Source organism: Gopherus flavomarginatus, chromosome 7 (assembly GCF_025201925.1).
Source record: "Gopherus flavomarginatus isolate rGopFla2 chromosome 7, rGopFla2.mat.asm, whole genome shotgun sequence".
Lineage (NCBI taxonomy): Eukaryota > Metazoa > Chordata > Testudines > Testudinidae > Gopherus > Gopherus flavomarginatus.
In genome coordinates, this window is record NC_066623.1 from 45,671,004 (window position 1) to 45,685,350 (window position 14,347).

General features: G+C 51.5%; 1 protein-coding gene across 1 annotated transcript in view; it reads right to left on the reverse strand.

Annotated features, from left to right (window-relative positions):
* LOC127055902 (zinc finger protein 707-like) overlaps positions 1–14,347 on the reverse strand; it is a 673,013-nt gene that overhangs the window by 492,490 nt on the left and 166,176 nt on the right. Inside the window, exon 2 of the mRNA XM_050963444.1 lies at positions 255–381. Within this exon, the coding sequence (XP_050819401.1) occupies positions 255–288 (34 nt within the window). The 5' untranslated portion in view covers positions 289–381. The remainder of the gene's footprint in view (positions 1–254; positions 382–14,347) is intronic.

Here is a 14,347-nt window from a genome sequence, read left to right on the forward strand (position 1 = left end):
TATGGGACAGTTATGCCAGACCTAACCCCCAGTTTCACTTGAGCAAACAGGAGATATTTGACACTGTGCAATACGGCTCCTGTGCTCTGTTCCCAAAGTGTTCTGCAGCAGAGGAGGGTCTCTGGTATTATGTGTGTCACTGGCCTATTGGGGTGATGCTGAAACAGGACAGGGTACAGATGGCATTGTGGGGGTGGCGTGAACCTTCACTCTTCATTTCCCCTTCCAAGAACAGAAGGGACAGGAACCCTTACCCAGCGAGGTCACAGTCTCATAGTTCTCCTGCATGACATCCTAGTAGAGGGCTCTCTGAGTGGGGTCCAGCAGAGCCCACTCTTCCCTGGTGAAATACATAGCCATCTCCTTGAAGGTCACCAGCCCCTGAAAGAGTAAGAGTCCAACACTAAGGACTTGCTGCCCCACTCACAGCCCCACTATTTGTGGCAGAGAAGAGTGAATCAAATGGAAGCTCTGGGTGGATCATAGTCAGGAGAGTCCCACCTCGACCTGGCTCAGAGTATCCAGCAAATGCCAGGGTGAGGGGATGAAGAGAGAGCCCCTTATCTCTCCCAGCATATCCATCACCCCCCTACTAGCCACTGACTGATACAGGAGATGGAGCCCCTAGCAGGGTCCAGGGAGAGCTCGCTGGTCGGATGCCCAACACCCTCCTCATTGTGAGGAGCGGGATATGAAGGGAGAGGCAGCTCCAATAAGCCTGACTCATGGGTGTCCCCTTTATATCTCACAGCAGCTGATGGTTAATGAGGTCAGGCTCCAGCACTAGGAGTCTGGTCAGTTTGACTAGCTCCATGTAGGTGGGTTATTTTCTCTCTTCACAAATTAGGGCATTTCCACCTCCAAACCTCCTGGGTCTGTTCCTAGAATCTAGGCCACTTAGTAAATAACTCCCAGCAGGTCTGCCACACCCTGGCCTCCTCCTTTCCCCACGCTGTGAATTTCCTGCCCCGCTCCAACCTCCAAACCAGACTCTGCAAACCTTCCCACCTCTGGTGTATTTGCTCTCCCTTTCCTCCAGCAGGAACCCACCAGCAACCCCCCGATAATCTCTGCCTGGACTGACTCCACTGCAGCCATTTCTCTTCCCTGTCCCACGCCAGGCTGGGATGAGCTGGAGCAAAACATTCTGCAGCCTGTCTGGGGGAGAAGGGCAGTTGTGGGCGTTTCAGAACCGGTTTTAGTTAATTTCACATCACAATTCTCCCAGGCCCTTTCCCTGCAGACAGACACCCTAGATTCTGTCATGCTGGGAAATGCTCAATCTGTTTATTACAATTTAGACCTGGCCCCTCCTGCCAGGCTAAGTCCACAGACACATTTTTAACCTCCCTTCTCTCTCCCCTCACCCCTTCTCTGAACACAAGGCTAGAAAAGAGCAGAACCAAAGGAGTCACTGTGGGGGATTCCCTCAGACACTGACCCCACGGCAGCCACACCCCAGCAGGGAGAATATGGAGTCAGGAACTGGCTTTTGCTCTGTCTGATCCTTGTTTTGTTCTCTGGAAAGTGGTTCTGCCCCAGGATGCAGCAATACATGTGTCTGGGTGGACTAGAGAGCTGGAAATCTCTCCCCCACATTCATTTCTCCCACTGCCCCTTTCAGTCTCTCCTTCCCCTGTCCTCTCTCCCTGCCCCTCTGGCTGGGACAGTCCCATTCCTGGGGGTTTTGCTCTCCCATGGCTGGATTTCCTCCTGGCAACCGCTAATGGGAGGAGAAATGAGGTGGGGTTGTTTGTGCAGAGTCACCTTCTTGCCAGACCCTAGGACATTCCTTGAGGTCTTTCAGTTACCTGGAGACTCTGGCTCAGAATTTAGTAGTAACAGGGCCCAGGACAGCCCTAGGGGGCTAGGACCAGCTGCAGAAAGTCATCCCCTGGGCCGGTCAGAGAAGAAGCTTTAATTAAGGTCACTTCCCAGCACAGAGAACCACTGGGGGAGCAGCAGCTGCCAAGCCTGGTCTCCCAGATCACAATGGAGGCTGCAGCATCTGACCCAGGAAGCTGAACCCCAATATCCTGAGCAGAGAGGGACAGAGTGTATGAGCAGCTTCCCTCCTTTAGCTCTCTGTGGAGAGCAGCTAATGGGAGCCCCTCCTCACAGGGAGAATGGCTGATCTCATTTGACCCACTGTCCATCTGGAATCACTCCTTGTCTTTCCATACAGTGACTCTGGATTAACAACGGTCTCAATGACACTGGATTTCAGAAAGAATGAGTTTAGAACGCAGTGGAAAAGACCATCCTGTGGCAGTGCTGACTCCCTTCCCACCTCCCTCACCCCCGCAGATCTAGGACAAGGACTGGGGGCAAAAATTTTCCAAACGGAACCGAAAGTTCCTGCAGTTTTCAAAAGAGGAGAAAAGTAAATTCTGTGATTTCACACGAACAGTGTTTGCTAAGTGGACAGAAAGTTATCACAGTGACAGGGCACGTGACTGGGGAACGAACTTAGTGACCTGGTGACTAGGAGCCAGAACTCTGGTACAAGTTGACCAGAGAGAAGGATCATGGTTAGCAGCAGCCCCCAGACACCCCCTAGTACCGAGAGCCCAGACCCCCCAGACAGGGGCCCCAGACACCCCCGAGCCAGGATCCCATCAGATATTCCCTGGGACGCAGCCCCCAGAGTCCCTGGCCAGGGACCCCAGATACCCCTCAAAGCCCCACCGGCCAGAGAACCCCCACCACACCATGATTGCCAGGTTGGGAATCCCAAAGGGTTCCCCCCACCAAGAGCCCCCAGCAGCCAGGGAGCCCCTCAAGGGACCCCACCCCCCACTGGGAACTCAGTCCCTCACTGCCTGCCTAGGAACTTCCCCACCCTCCAGAACGATCTACCCTGACATTTGCCTGGGACCCCCTCCTCTGCCCAGTGTGACTCCCTGATGCTTTACAGTGCGACCCATCACTCTGCTTCCCTGGCATGCCCTCATCTAGTGCCAGGGATCCCCTCCCCCAGCTCTGTGCACTGGGCATGGCAACAAAACCAGGAACCAGCGGGGGAAGCACAGACAGAGCCCCTGGCACAGAACCAGGCTCCCTCTAACCCTCTGTCCAGCCTCCCCAAGAGACACCCACCCCCACTGTTCTGCAGCCACCAGGCCCCCAGCGATACCCACCTCCAGGACCCATAGCCTCAGGGATGGGCACATCAGAACCATCACCCCTGAAAACCCCAAACCTCCACAACCCACCAACCTGACTAGGGTACCCCCTGCCCAGCCACCCAGAGGCCTCCCCCTACCACAATGCCCCTTCAGCTGCAATCTCCCCACACAGACACCTTCCCTGCCCCTGCAAGTGTTACCTCACAGAGTGTGAGAAGTGGCTAGAAAGTTAACGCCACCTCCTGCTTGCCAGTCACACAGGCAGAGGGAGCCTGGGGAGTGCTTCTTTAACAGGAGAATGGAAGGCCTGGAGGGCAAGAAAGATCCACGGGCTGTCACTAGCAAATAATGGCCACCATGGATCCACCCCAGAGGCGGCTGCATCTTAGCACATTGGGAAACAACCCATCAGATTCAATTAGAAATAAAACAACTAGAGAGAAGTGGGACAAATGTTTGGGGTATTTTATATCAATCTTTGAGACACGCAGAGAGAACCCTGTCACAAACGACATTTGATAACATGAGAGAAAACCACCAAGATAGGAGGGGATTTGATGTTGCTGTTAAATAACTAGTGGAAAAGGGGGACTGTTGGACTGGATTTTATATGACTGTCCAATACATAAACAGAATGTGATGGTCCCCCCCGGCCACGGGGCAACCATTCACGTGAGCAGCTCAGAGCCCTTTGAGGAGCTGATTTAAGGGAGGGGGGGAGCTGGAAGGCTCCCTGGACAATGGAAGGGGGCCGCATGGGAATTGGGAAATGGGGTCTGGGCAGTCTCCATGGGGGATGTGCTCCTCCCTTCCCTTCCCTGCCCTGGCAGAGAACGGGAACCTCATCCCATCCCACTCCAGTGGGAGCCATGTTCTGGGGAATGACCCAGGGCAACAATTTCCCACCCAAACAAGGACAAATCGCTGCATATAAAATGGGTGGGAAAATCCACCCCCCATCGGAGAGATTTTAAATTGACATCTGAGAAGTATGGAGAGAAAAGGGAAAATCAGAGGCAATTAGAGAGCTGATCATTGGGGGGGGGGAGGAGAATCTACCTGGATTTTATAGCCACGTGTGATAATGAGAGAGAAAAGGGGAAATCTTGAGAGAATATGTGTGCGGGAGGAAGTGGCAAAAACAGGGACAGGATCCAGTTAACTCACCTCCCTCCCACACCAGTGACCTCCCCCCCTGCAACTCCGGCTTCTCCTCCCCCCTCGACACCTCCGCCCTCACACCAAAGGGGGGGGCTCTGCTAGCGGCTCCCCCTGAGCCTGAGCTCAACTCCTGCTCCTTCCCCCAGCCTGGATTGTGCCCTTTAGCCCCTCACGAACCCTACCTCCAGCTGCCTGACCCCCCCGCCCATCAATTTCCTGCTCTGCGCCCGCCCCTCCCACGCTCCCTCTTACTCCCCCGCCCCGCTTCAGAACCGCCCCCAGCGCCCGGCGGAACGTTACGGCTGGTCCGGGCAGGGGGAAGGGCAGCGGCTTCAGCGGCTGTTACTGGGTATGCGCAGTGCCCGGGAGTAGCACATTGCTATGGGGAGGGATTTAATACACCGCCCACCCCGCCTGGCCCGGGGTCCTCCCCTCCCCCCCACACGACGGCCGGGCCCCGGCCTCCCCATTCCAGAGGGGTGGGCGGGCGGATCCTCCTGCAGCTCCACTGGGGCCGAGGCGCCTTCAAGGCTTCTCCCAGGCTCCCTGGGGCAGAGTCACTTTCCTGCCCCCCAGCACCTCTCATTCCCCGGGGGCTCCGGGTCACAATGTCCCACCGCCCTTCCCCCGCCTGCAGCTCCGGCTTCTCCCCTCCCGCCCCCGCCAGCCACACCAAGGGGAACCCCCGGGCCCCAGTCTCTGTACCCACCTAGATCCCAACGGGGCCGGGGGGCAGTCTGTTTCCTGATCACAGGCTCTGGGAATGGAGAGAGGGAAACCTCAGCACCTGAAGGTTAATGCAGCCCTGTGTGCAACCCCTGCTAGGGTGATCCGACAGCAAATGTGAAAAATTGGGATGGGGGTGGGGTTAATAGGCACCTATATAAGAAAAAGACCCCAAAATCGGGACATCTAGTCATGCTAGTCCCTGCTGTTCTCATAAGGGGTCGGCTTAGAGAGGGTTTGGCTACACTTGCAGCTGTCCAGCGCTGGGAGTTAAAGCTGTCTTCCTACAGCTGTTTAGGGAAAGCGCTGCAGTGTGGACACACTGACAGCTACCAGCACTCTGTCATGGCCACATTTGCAGCGCTGTTGGGAGTGGTGCATTATGGGCAGCTATCCCAGCATTCAAGTGGCTGCAATGTGCTTTTCAAAAGAGGAGGGTGGGGTGGAGTGTGACACGGAGCGTGCGGGAGACAAAGCGAGTGGATTTTTGGAGCTGACACTGTGTCAGCTCCCTGCCTGGCAAGTTCAAGCCTCCTCCCACACGCCTCTCTCATTCACTAAATGCAAATAGCCGCCTTTGTTTTTTTCCTCACAGACCAGATAAGCCTTTGATCCAAAACAGACCCCCCCCCCGTGCCCACCCGGCTGCTTCTCTCCTCAAGCAAACACCAGCTGTGGGTGTTCCAAAGGGATCCCCCTGCCTCTGCTCATTCACTGCAAACAGTAACTATGTTTGGTTTTTAGATAAGCAGCTCCGGGAGCCTTGAGCTCACAACAAAACAAACAGAGGCATCACACCAAAACAAAGAGCGTTATCTCTACTTAAAAGCATTATGGGAAGGTTCCGGAGGTCAGTGACAGCATAGTAAGATTAATCACTGTTTACACTGGCACCCCAGCGCTGCATCACCAGCTCTGTTCTCTTTATTCCTCTCGTCGAGGTGGAGCACATGCAGCACTGTAGCCAGGGAGATACAGCGCTGTATGTGCCTTGCCAGTGTGGACGGGGAGTAAGTTACAGCGCTGTAAAGCCACCACCTGCACTGTAACTCTCCAGTGTAGCCAAGGCCTGAGTTGTAGAAATAATAGCAGCCAAGAATCCTGTGGCACCTTATAGACTAACAGACGTATTGGAGCATGAGCTGTCGTGGGTGAATACCCACTTCGTCAGATGCAACAATAGTCCCATATGGGCTAGTGGTCAGGATTCCTGGTTTTCACCCAGGTGGCCTGGGTTCAACTTCTGGTGTGGGAAGAGTGCAGAGCTTTTGCTCAGAGTGGAGGCAGGAAATGAAAGGAACAGGAAGGGATCCTGCCAGCAGTGGAGTTAGACAGTGTAGGGAGGGGACCCCAGAAGTGGGGGTGGGGCAGTGGTTTGGGGGGAGATGAGGGAAGGATCCCAGCAGTTCGAGAAGTTGACAACCTGGAGAGCACAGGCCTGGAATGGGGACCTGGAAGAGTGAATGTGTCCCTCTGAACCCATCAACTGCAGACTAGGCAGGCTTGGAAGAATTGTGTATTTGTTGGTAAGTGTCAATTTCTGTGTAAACACACAACCCAATGGCAAAATATTTCCATCAATAATCATCAAAATTGACAGATGGGCAAAGTAAGAAACATGCTGCTTGAGAACTTATCATGTTGTAGGAGCAGCAGTGATCTGTATGCTCTGTATAACCTGTATGCTCAAAAGGTCTGTTAAACTCCCCCAGCTTGTGTCCTTTCCCTCTTTGAATGCCTGTGAAGTGGCTTTCCCACTCTCCTTTGTACCTCCAGTGAATGCCCTTCACCCGGCCCATCTGGCCAGTGGTTGGCTGTGTTACATTCTATTGCACCTCAGGGAGACTGATCTTCATCGCACCGTCCATCGCTGCACTGTGGGACACTTACCTTAAAGGATCCTGACATCTCCACTGCCAGGCCTGTCCTGGGAGCGTGAGTATGAGTGTGACACCCTCCCCCATCCCTTCTTATGAGCTTAGCTATCAAGCTAATAAATGTGCTGCTTTCTGCCAAACTCTGGGGGGAGGGGCATTATTAGTCCTCTCTAAGCTTACTAACTGACCCAATTTTTGTAACACAAGCAGCATTGTTTGATCTGTTTTTGTACCAAAGGGGGAGATGGTTGTCTATAAAGGAGGGTGAAGACTAAATGCCTGTGAGGACAATGGGATTTGAACCCATGCAGGCAGAGCATAATGGGGTAGCAGTCCATCACCTTAACGACTCGGTCACCTCATCTGAGCTGTCAAAAAACAGACAGGAGGAGAAATGTAAGGCCGGCAGAGATAGGGACACGAAGGAGTTTTTAAATACTAAGCGTAAGCAGGGTCTGAATGAGCTCCCCTCTCTCACCTAGTGAGGAGCTGGAGAAAGACTTCAGGAACAGACCGTGTTTGCATAGACACACCTACTCTACCTAGCTATGCAGCATGATGGGGCCGCTTCCCCAAAATGACCAGTTTGGGATGGTCTTGGGTTACAAATCACTTTAGGATTGAGTGGAATGAAATGTTATTCTCCTTCCTGTATGAGTGAAGGGCAGCAGAACATACCTAGTCCGTCCTGATGGAGGGGTAGGTGAGTGAGGAATAGCTTTTATTGGACTGCAGAGAAGTGATTGAGGACGTCACCCTAAACCAGTGGTCCCCAAACATTTCACATTGTGCCCTCTTAGCCATGGCTGTGGCCCCTCGGAAGCCACGGTCAAGAACTGGGGCTGGGAGGAGTGGGGCTGTTGCTTGCTGGGGAGAGGGGTGCGGACAGGGGTAAAGGGGTTGACGCCGGGCTGGGAGCCAGAGTCTCAGGCTGAGGGTGGGGTTGGGGAAGAGCTGTGGCAGAGTGGTACTCCCTCCCTGCCCTCTATGTGGGCTGGCTCAGGTCCTGAGGTGCCCCCATGAATGTTCCTCTGTGTCCCCCTAGGCGTCGCACCCCACATTATGGGCACCACTGAACCCTACTCGCTAAGCCGGGGCTAGTGATGCCAAACCCCCGGCAAAGGGAGAACAAGTGTGGGGGCCCCAGCACCAGAACCATGCCCCTACCTTCTGTCTGTGGCTCTACCCCCTTCCACCCATGACCCCATCCACTGTCACTTCTGTTCCACCCCTTCCCCCACCAGCCCCACCCTATCACTCCTTTACCCCTGCCCCGCTGTGGCCCTGAGACCAGAGAAGCTCTGTGTCCCTGCTGTAGCCCCCGGGCTGTAGCAGGGAGTGGGAGCTCCTCCAGCCCTGGGGATGACATAGGGGAGACTTTTCCAGGGGGACCTAACTTGGCCAGGGCCCCTGATCATGGGCCCCACTGTCCCCTTGGCAGTGCAAGGTTTGGGGAGGCCGAGCTCCCTTGTCATAAACAGATAGCTAAGGGTTAATGTTCTTTTACCTATAAAGGGGTAACACCAGTAACCTAAAACACCAGACCAGAGGACCAATCAGGAAACAAGACTTTTTCAAATCTGGGTGGAGGGAAGTTTGTGTGTGAGTTCTTTGTTCTTTGTCTTGTGTCTGTGGCGTCTCGGCTATGAGAGTGATTTTTCTATCTCCTGCCTTTCTAATCTTCTGTTTCCAAGTTGTAAGTACAAAGATAATAAGACAATAAGTTTATATTGTTTTTTTTTTGTATTTACATGTGTGTTGTTGCTGGAATGTTTAAATTGTATTCTTTTTGGATAAGGCTGTTTATTCATTTTTTTCTTTTAAGCAAATAACCCTGTATTTGTCACCTTAATACAGAGAGACCATTTTTATGTCCTTTTCTTTCTTTTTATATAAAGCTTTCTTTTTAAGACCTGTTGGATTTTTTCTTTAGTGGGGACTCCAGGGAATTGAGTCTGCAGCTCACCAGGGAATTGGTAGGAGGAAGAAGTCAGGGGGCAAATCTCGTTGTGTTAGATTTACTAGCCTGACTTTGCATACCCTCTGGGTAAGGGGGAAGAGAGATTAGCTATCTTGGTACTTCTATTTCCAGGACTGGAAACAGGGAGGGGGGATTCCCTCTGTTTAGATTCACGGAGCTTGCTTCTGTATATCTCTCCAGGAACCCAGGGAGGGAACACCTGGAGGGGAGGAGGGGGAAGGGAAATGGTTTATTCCCCTTTGTTGTGACACTCAAGGCATCTGAGTCTGGGGGTCCCCCGGGGAAGGTTTTGGGGAGACCACAGTGAGCCAGGCACTGTATAAATCCCTGGCTGGTGGCAGCTTTACCAGGTACAAGCTGGTAACTAAGCTTGGAGGTTTTCATGCTAACACCCATATTTTGGACGCTAAGGTCCAAATCTGGGAAAAAATGTTAAGACACCCCTCCCCCCTGAGCCTTAATTATGAGCCGCCCAGGCTACCACTGCTCAGAGTGTGGCCAGTATCTGTGTTTTCTGCTGCTCGTTCTGGGGAGCCTGGCCGGCCTTAGGGGTGGTGCCCCCCGATAGCCGCCCAGGGCTCCAGGGGTCAAAGGGCACCGTGTGGCGGTGCAAAGGTGCTCACTGCTCTCCCCTGCCCCAATGCTCCTCCATGGGTCCATAGAGGTTTGAGGGGAGTAAGGAGCAACCCTATGTGCTCCATGCGTCCTGGTCACTTTTCCCACTTGGGCTGTGCTGTGAGGGGAGTATCAGAAGCTGCTGCTCTCTGCCCTCCCGCTATGCAGCCCGGCTGAGGAAAGTGACCTGGATGCAGGGAGCTCGGATGATCGCACTTCTTGCCCCCACATCCCACAGCCCCTAGGGGTGCCCAGATGAGCAGCGTTCCAGGGAGGAGTGGGGGGCAGCAATGCCAGCTGCTCCATGCACACAGGTCAGTCTCCCCATGTGGGTGCAGGAGGGGGTGCAAGGGTTTCTGTGATGCCTATTCTATCAATATCGTCACTCAATACCAGGCACTCAAATTCACCAGTCTTAGTACTTAGACGTTTAGCGTTTGTATTTAAGCACTTCTAAAATGTGTCCCATTTTAGCTGTCTGCTATTACATGATGTAATTGAGGGAGACTCTTTCATTTCACTGTTTCTCATCAGAACTTACCTGTACATTATCGTCTTCCATCCTCTCCACCTTACTAAGCTATACAGAATCCCTGTGAATAGTTCCTCTCCTAACGGATGTCTCTGTCTGAACCCTGTGCTCCTCAGCGCCTGTCGGCTTTCCTCAGCTCTGAGGCTGTGTCTACACCGCGCACCTTACCACGGTGCAGCTGTGCCACTCTAACCATGCCATTGTAAGGTGCGCTGTGTGGCCGTCCTTATCACTGAGAGAGAGCTTCCCCGGCAAGAAAGCCAAACTACCTCCAATGAGGGGCAGGAGCTTTGTCACCGGGAGCACAGTTCCACCTATGATGCGCTGTTCACACTGCCGCTTTTCATGGCTCAAATTTTGGCATTCGGGGAGAGATTTTTCTCACCGCAGAGATACAAAATTTTTAGCAACAAAAGCCGAAATTAAAAAAAACTCCTCTGCAACCTATTTAATTTTACCTTTATACAACCTTTATACTGCCTCCAGTTCTGGTATCCTCATTTGAAAAAGATGTTGTGAAATTGGAGCTAGGGCAGCAAAGAGCCACCAAATGTTCTGAGGGCTGGAGAAAAATGCCTTCCAGTGAGCTATTGAAAGAGCTCAACCTGTTTAGCTTATCAAAAGAAGATTGAAAGGTGATTTCATTGAAATGTTGAAGGGCCTTAATGGAGAGAAAAGATTGGGTATTTACGGGCTCTTGAATGGAGCAGAGAAAGGCATAACAAGACCCAATGGCTGGAAAGTGAAAAGAGACAAATTCATATTACAACTGAGGCACAATAGTCAACAGCGAGGATGATTCACCACAGGAGCAAGCTACCAAGGAAAGTGGTGGATTCACCATCTCCTGATGTCATTTAATGAAGACTAGATGCCTTTCTGGAATGTGTTTGCCCCCAAAGTAGCTGTTATGTCATACAGGAGGCCTGTGATATGCAGGTTAGATGCTCTAATGGTGTCTTCTGACCATGAAGTCGACTAATTTCTGAAAAACTGAGTGTAGCATTGGGAGCAGCGTCTGATGTTTTCCTGTCTAGCCGGCTTGCTGCCTAGAACGAGCGCTCCTTGAGTGGGGTGATCCACAGGGAGTAGCTCAAACCTCCAAAGTGCCTGGCCAGGGGCAGGACATTAGCCCAGCAAGGGAGGGGTGTGGCAGTGACATCACAAAGGCCTTTTGCAGGACCTCAGACTATTGGTCAAAGGTGGTGGGGAGATGGTGACCTCACAGAGAGATGCTGACATCAGACAGGCAGGACAGGGGCTAGGGGCCAGGGAAACCTCAGAGACCTCTGTGGCTTTACTTCAGCACGTTTCCTTTTCCAGGTCTCTCTTTGAGGACTGAGAGATTATTTGGGGTCATGGACGTGAGCGCCAGGAGGAACCTCTTTCGAGTTTCCTCCTTCCCTTGTAGTGATTTTACTAGAAAACAGCCGTCCCTGTTTAGAAGGTAAGAGCCTCCTGGAGGTTTGAAACCTGTTCAGTCTGATCTATCTGGTGACAAGTGAATTCTAGGCATGGAAAACACGAGCTTAAGGAGGCAGAATTTTATTGCGCACCTGGGATTTTGTCCCTTAGAATCGCTGGGGACATTAGGGTTTGTCCTTTTTGTTTCACCTCTTCCTCCATCCCTCCCTCCTCTTCTTCTCTTGCTTCTTTTGTCCTTTCTCCTGTTCCCTTCCCAACAACAGGACGGAGGTGTGTGTGTGTGTGTTGCAGGGAAGTCCTCTGCAGCTCCCACTATGGAAGGTCCACCCAAAAATGTGGGACTGAAATAGTGCTCGGGCAGTGATCCCCACCGGTGACCTGGGCCATCCTTTGGGCTCTCTGGTGAGAACCCTCAGCCTCCCGTCCTCAGTCTCTACCCTGATTGATTGAGCAGGGGGTTATTGACAGGGAGGAGACTCAGGTCCTTGTTGTTCTCTTTTAAGATCAAGTAAATAAGTCAGAACCAGTTCTATCTTTGATTAATTTTGCTGCTTCTCTGCATTAATTGTCTCTGAGCAGTTGATGATTCCCTCTAACATTGCAGTTCTCCTCAAATACTTGCTGAATAATTACTGTCACTGTTGTTGGTCTGGAGCTCATCTGAGAGCACAGTATTCAGGTCATTCAATGTCTGAAATTCAAGATCCGATGGTTTGTTTGAAAATCAGGGCTCTTCGGTCCTATTCCCAACACTGCCTCTGACGGGCTGTGTGACCTAAGACAAGTCAATTCTCCTTTCTCAGCCTTAGCTTCTCCCTCTTTCAAGTAGGGATAATAATGATTTGCTCTTACCTACCTCATGGTGGGTGAAGGATGCGGATCCATTTGGGAGTGTCACTAGAAGTAGTGCATAATATGAAGTTTCCCATCATGTTTACTCAGAGCAGATTATGACATAATAGATTAGCTGAAATAGTCTATTTTATTTGTATTTTTTTATTTTGAAATTGTTAATAGTAGCAACGACTTAGCTCAGATTGAAGCATCTTATCTAATGGTTGAGATGTAAGTGTCTCCTCTTTGTGTGCGAGGAGACAATTTAACACACTCTGACAAAGAGGAGATGCTTTTGTTTTGCAACAAAATATTTTTGCAAAGATCTTTCATCCCACTTGTTATGATTTTGAGAAACAAACTGGTTTAGTCTAAATGGGATTTTCGGACAGAAACGGTTTGAATGAAATTTTCCCACCATCTCGATTCCTGGGCTCTGGGGTGTTTTCATCTGTTAGAACAGGAGTCAGAACTGGTTGCTTCTCTTTCTGGCTCTGCCATCGCTTTGTTGTGTAGGCCTTGGGTAGGTCACTTCCCTTCTCCCATCTGTCCAATCGGAACAGGAACAGTTCTCGAACTATGGGCAGTTTAGAGCCCAAGTGAGATAAGGGGTATTAAAGCCCTCTGTGAAGGAGAAAGGGGAGTTTCATAGTGTTTAGCACCAAGGAATTCTAAAGTTTGCTAAAATGTCTAGTCTGTGGAAACAAGAAATGGTCGGGGCCAAACTTATTAACCACTGCCTTTTTAAAGCCCATTCAAAGATGTGAGTCCCTATCTTTTAGGTACCTGTGGTTCTTTGCCAGCAGCAGAGAAGAGGTTCCTGCCTCCGTTTTTGTGGCCTTAACAAACCAGGTGTTGTGCCCCAGTTCTTGTCTGAGACCCCTGAAAAAGAACATCTTCCCATCCATGAACAAGACAGGACCTATCTTTCAAAGGGGAACAAAAAGACCTCTGGGACTTACAGACTAGCTAGCCTGACTGCCATAGCTGGAGAGATCCTGCAATACATTCTTAAACACTCAGTTTGTCAGCAGCACCTACAGGATGATTTGGTTCTTATGACTAGTGAGCGTGGAATTGTCAAGAACAAATCATTCCAAACCAATCCTCTTTCCTTCTTTGGCAGGGTTCTGGGCCTGGTAGAGGTGAGTAAACAATAGATGGGATCTAGCTTGGTGTTACTAAGGCTTTTGACACAGTCCCATAGGACATTCTCAGAAGCAAACGAGGGAAATGCAGTCCAGCTGCAATCAGTGTAATGTGGGTGCAGAGCTGGTTGAAAGCCAAGACTCCAGGAGCCCTTCTCCATGTTTAGCTGCCCAACGGGGAGGGTGAACCTAGTGGGTCTGGCAGGGATCAGTCCGGTGTCAGGTACTATTCTATATTTTCATGAATGATTTGGAAAATGGAGTGGAGAGCATGCTCCTAAAGTTTACAACTGACACCAAGCACTTTGGAGCACAGGATTGAAATTCAAAACACCCTTAACAAATTGGAGACTTGGTCTTCTTGAGCCAAACTCCATGGTTAGGGCTCTCTCTCTACACTGGGCTGAAGTGAAACCCCAGAGCCAAGCACTCCTCCTGGGCAGTGAGCTCCGACCTTGATTGGTCAGATGCTGCTTAGCACTGTCAGAGCAGCTTTTGCTGGGAGATTCTCCCAGCACTTTCCAATAGCGGGAAGGTATGAAATCCCCATTTGACTGCTGGGGACAGAGCCCGAGAGTGGGGAGCAACTTGCCCAAAGTCCCCAGGAAAAGGAAAACAACCAGCAGAGGAACCAATAGGAAACCCAGCAATGGAACTCAGGAGTCCTGGGGGTGTGCTGTGGTGACCAGATGTCCCAATTTTATAGGGACAGTCCGAATTTTGGGGTCTTATCTAGGATCCTATTACCCCCCACGCCGTCCCGATTTTTCACACTTGCTGTCTGGTCACCCTAGGGTGTGCACATGTGTGGGTCCCAGCTGCTCCCTGCCCCCCTCATTGAAGCAGATGTGCAGGGTTACTGCCCTGGGAAGTGCAGGGCACCAGTGGATGTGGGGTTGGCTGGAGGTAGGGTCTGGCTT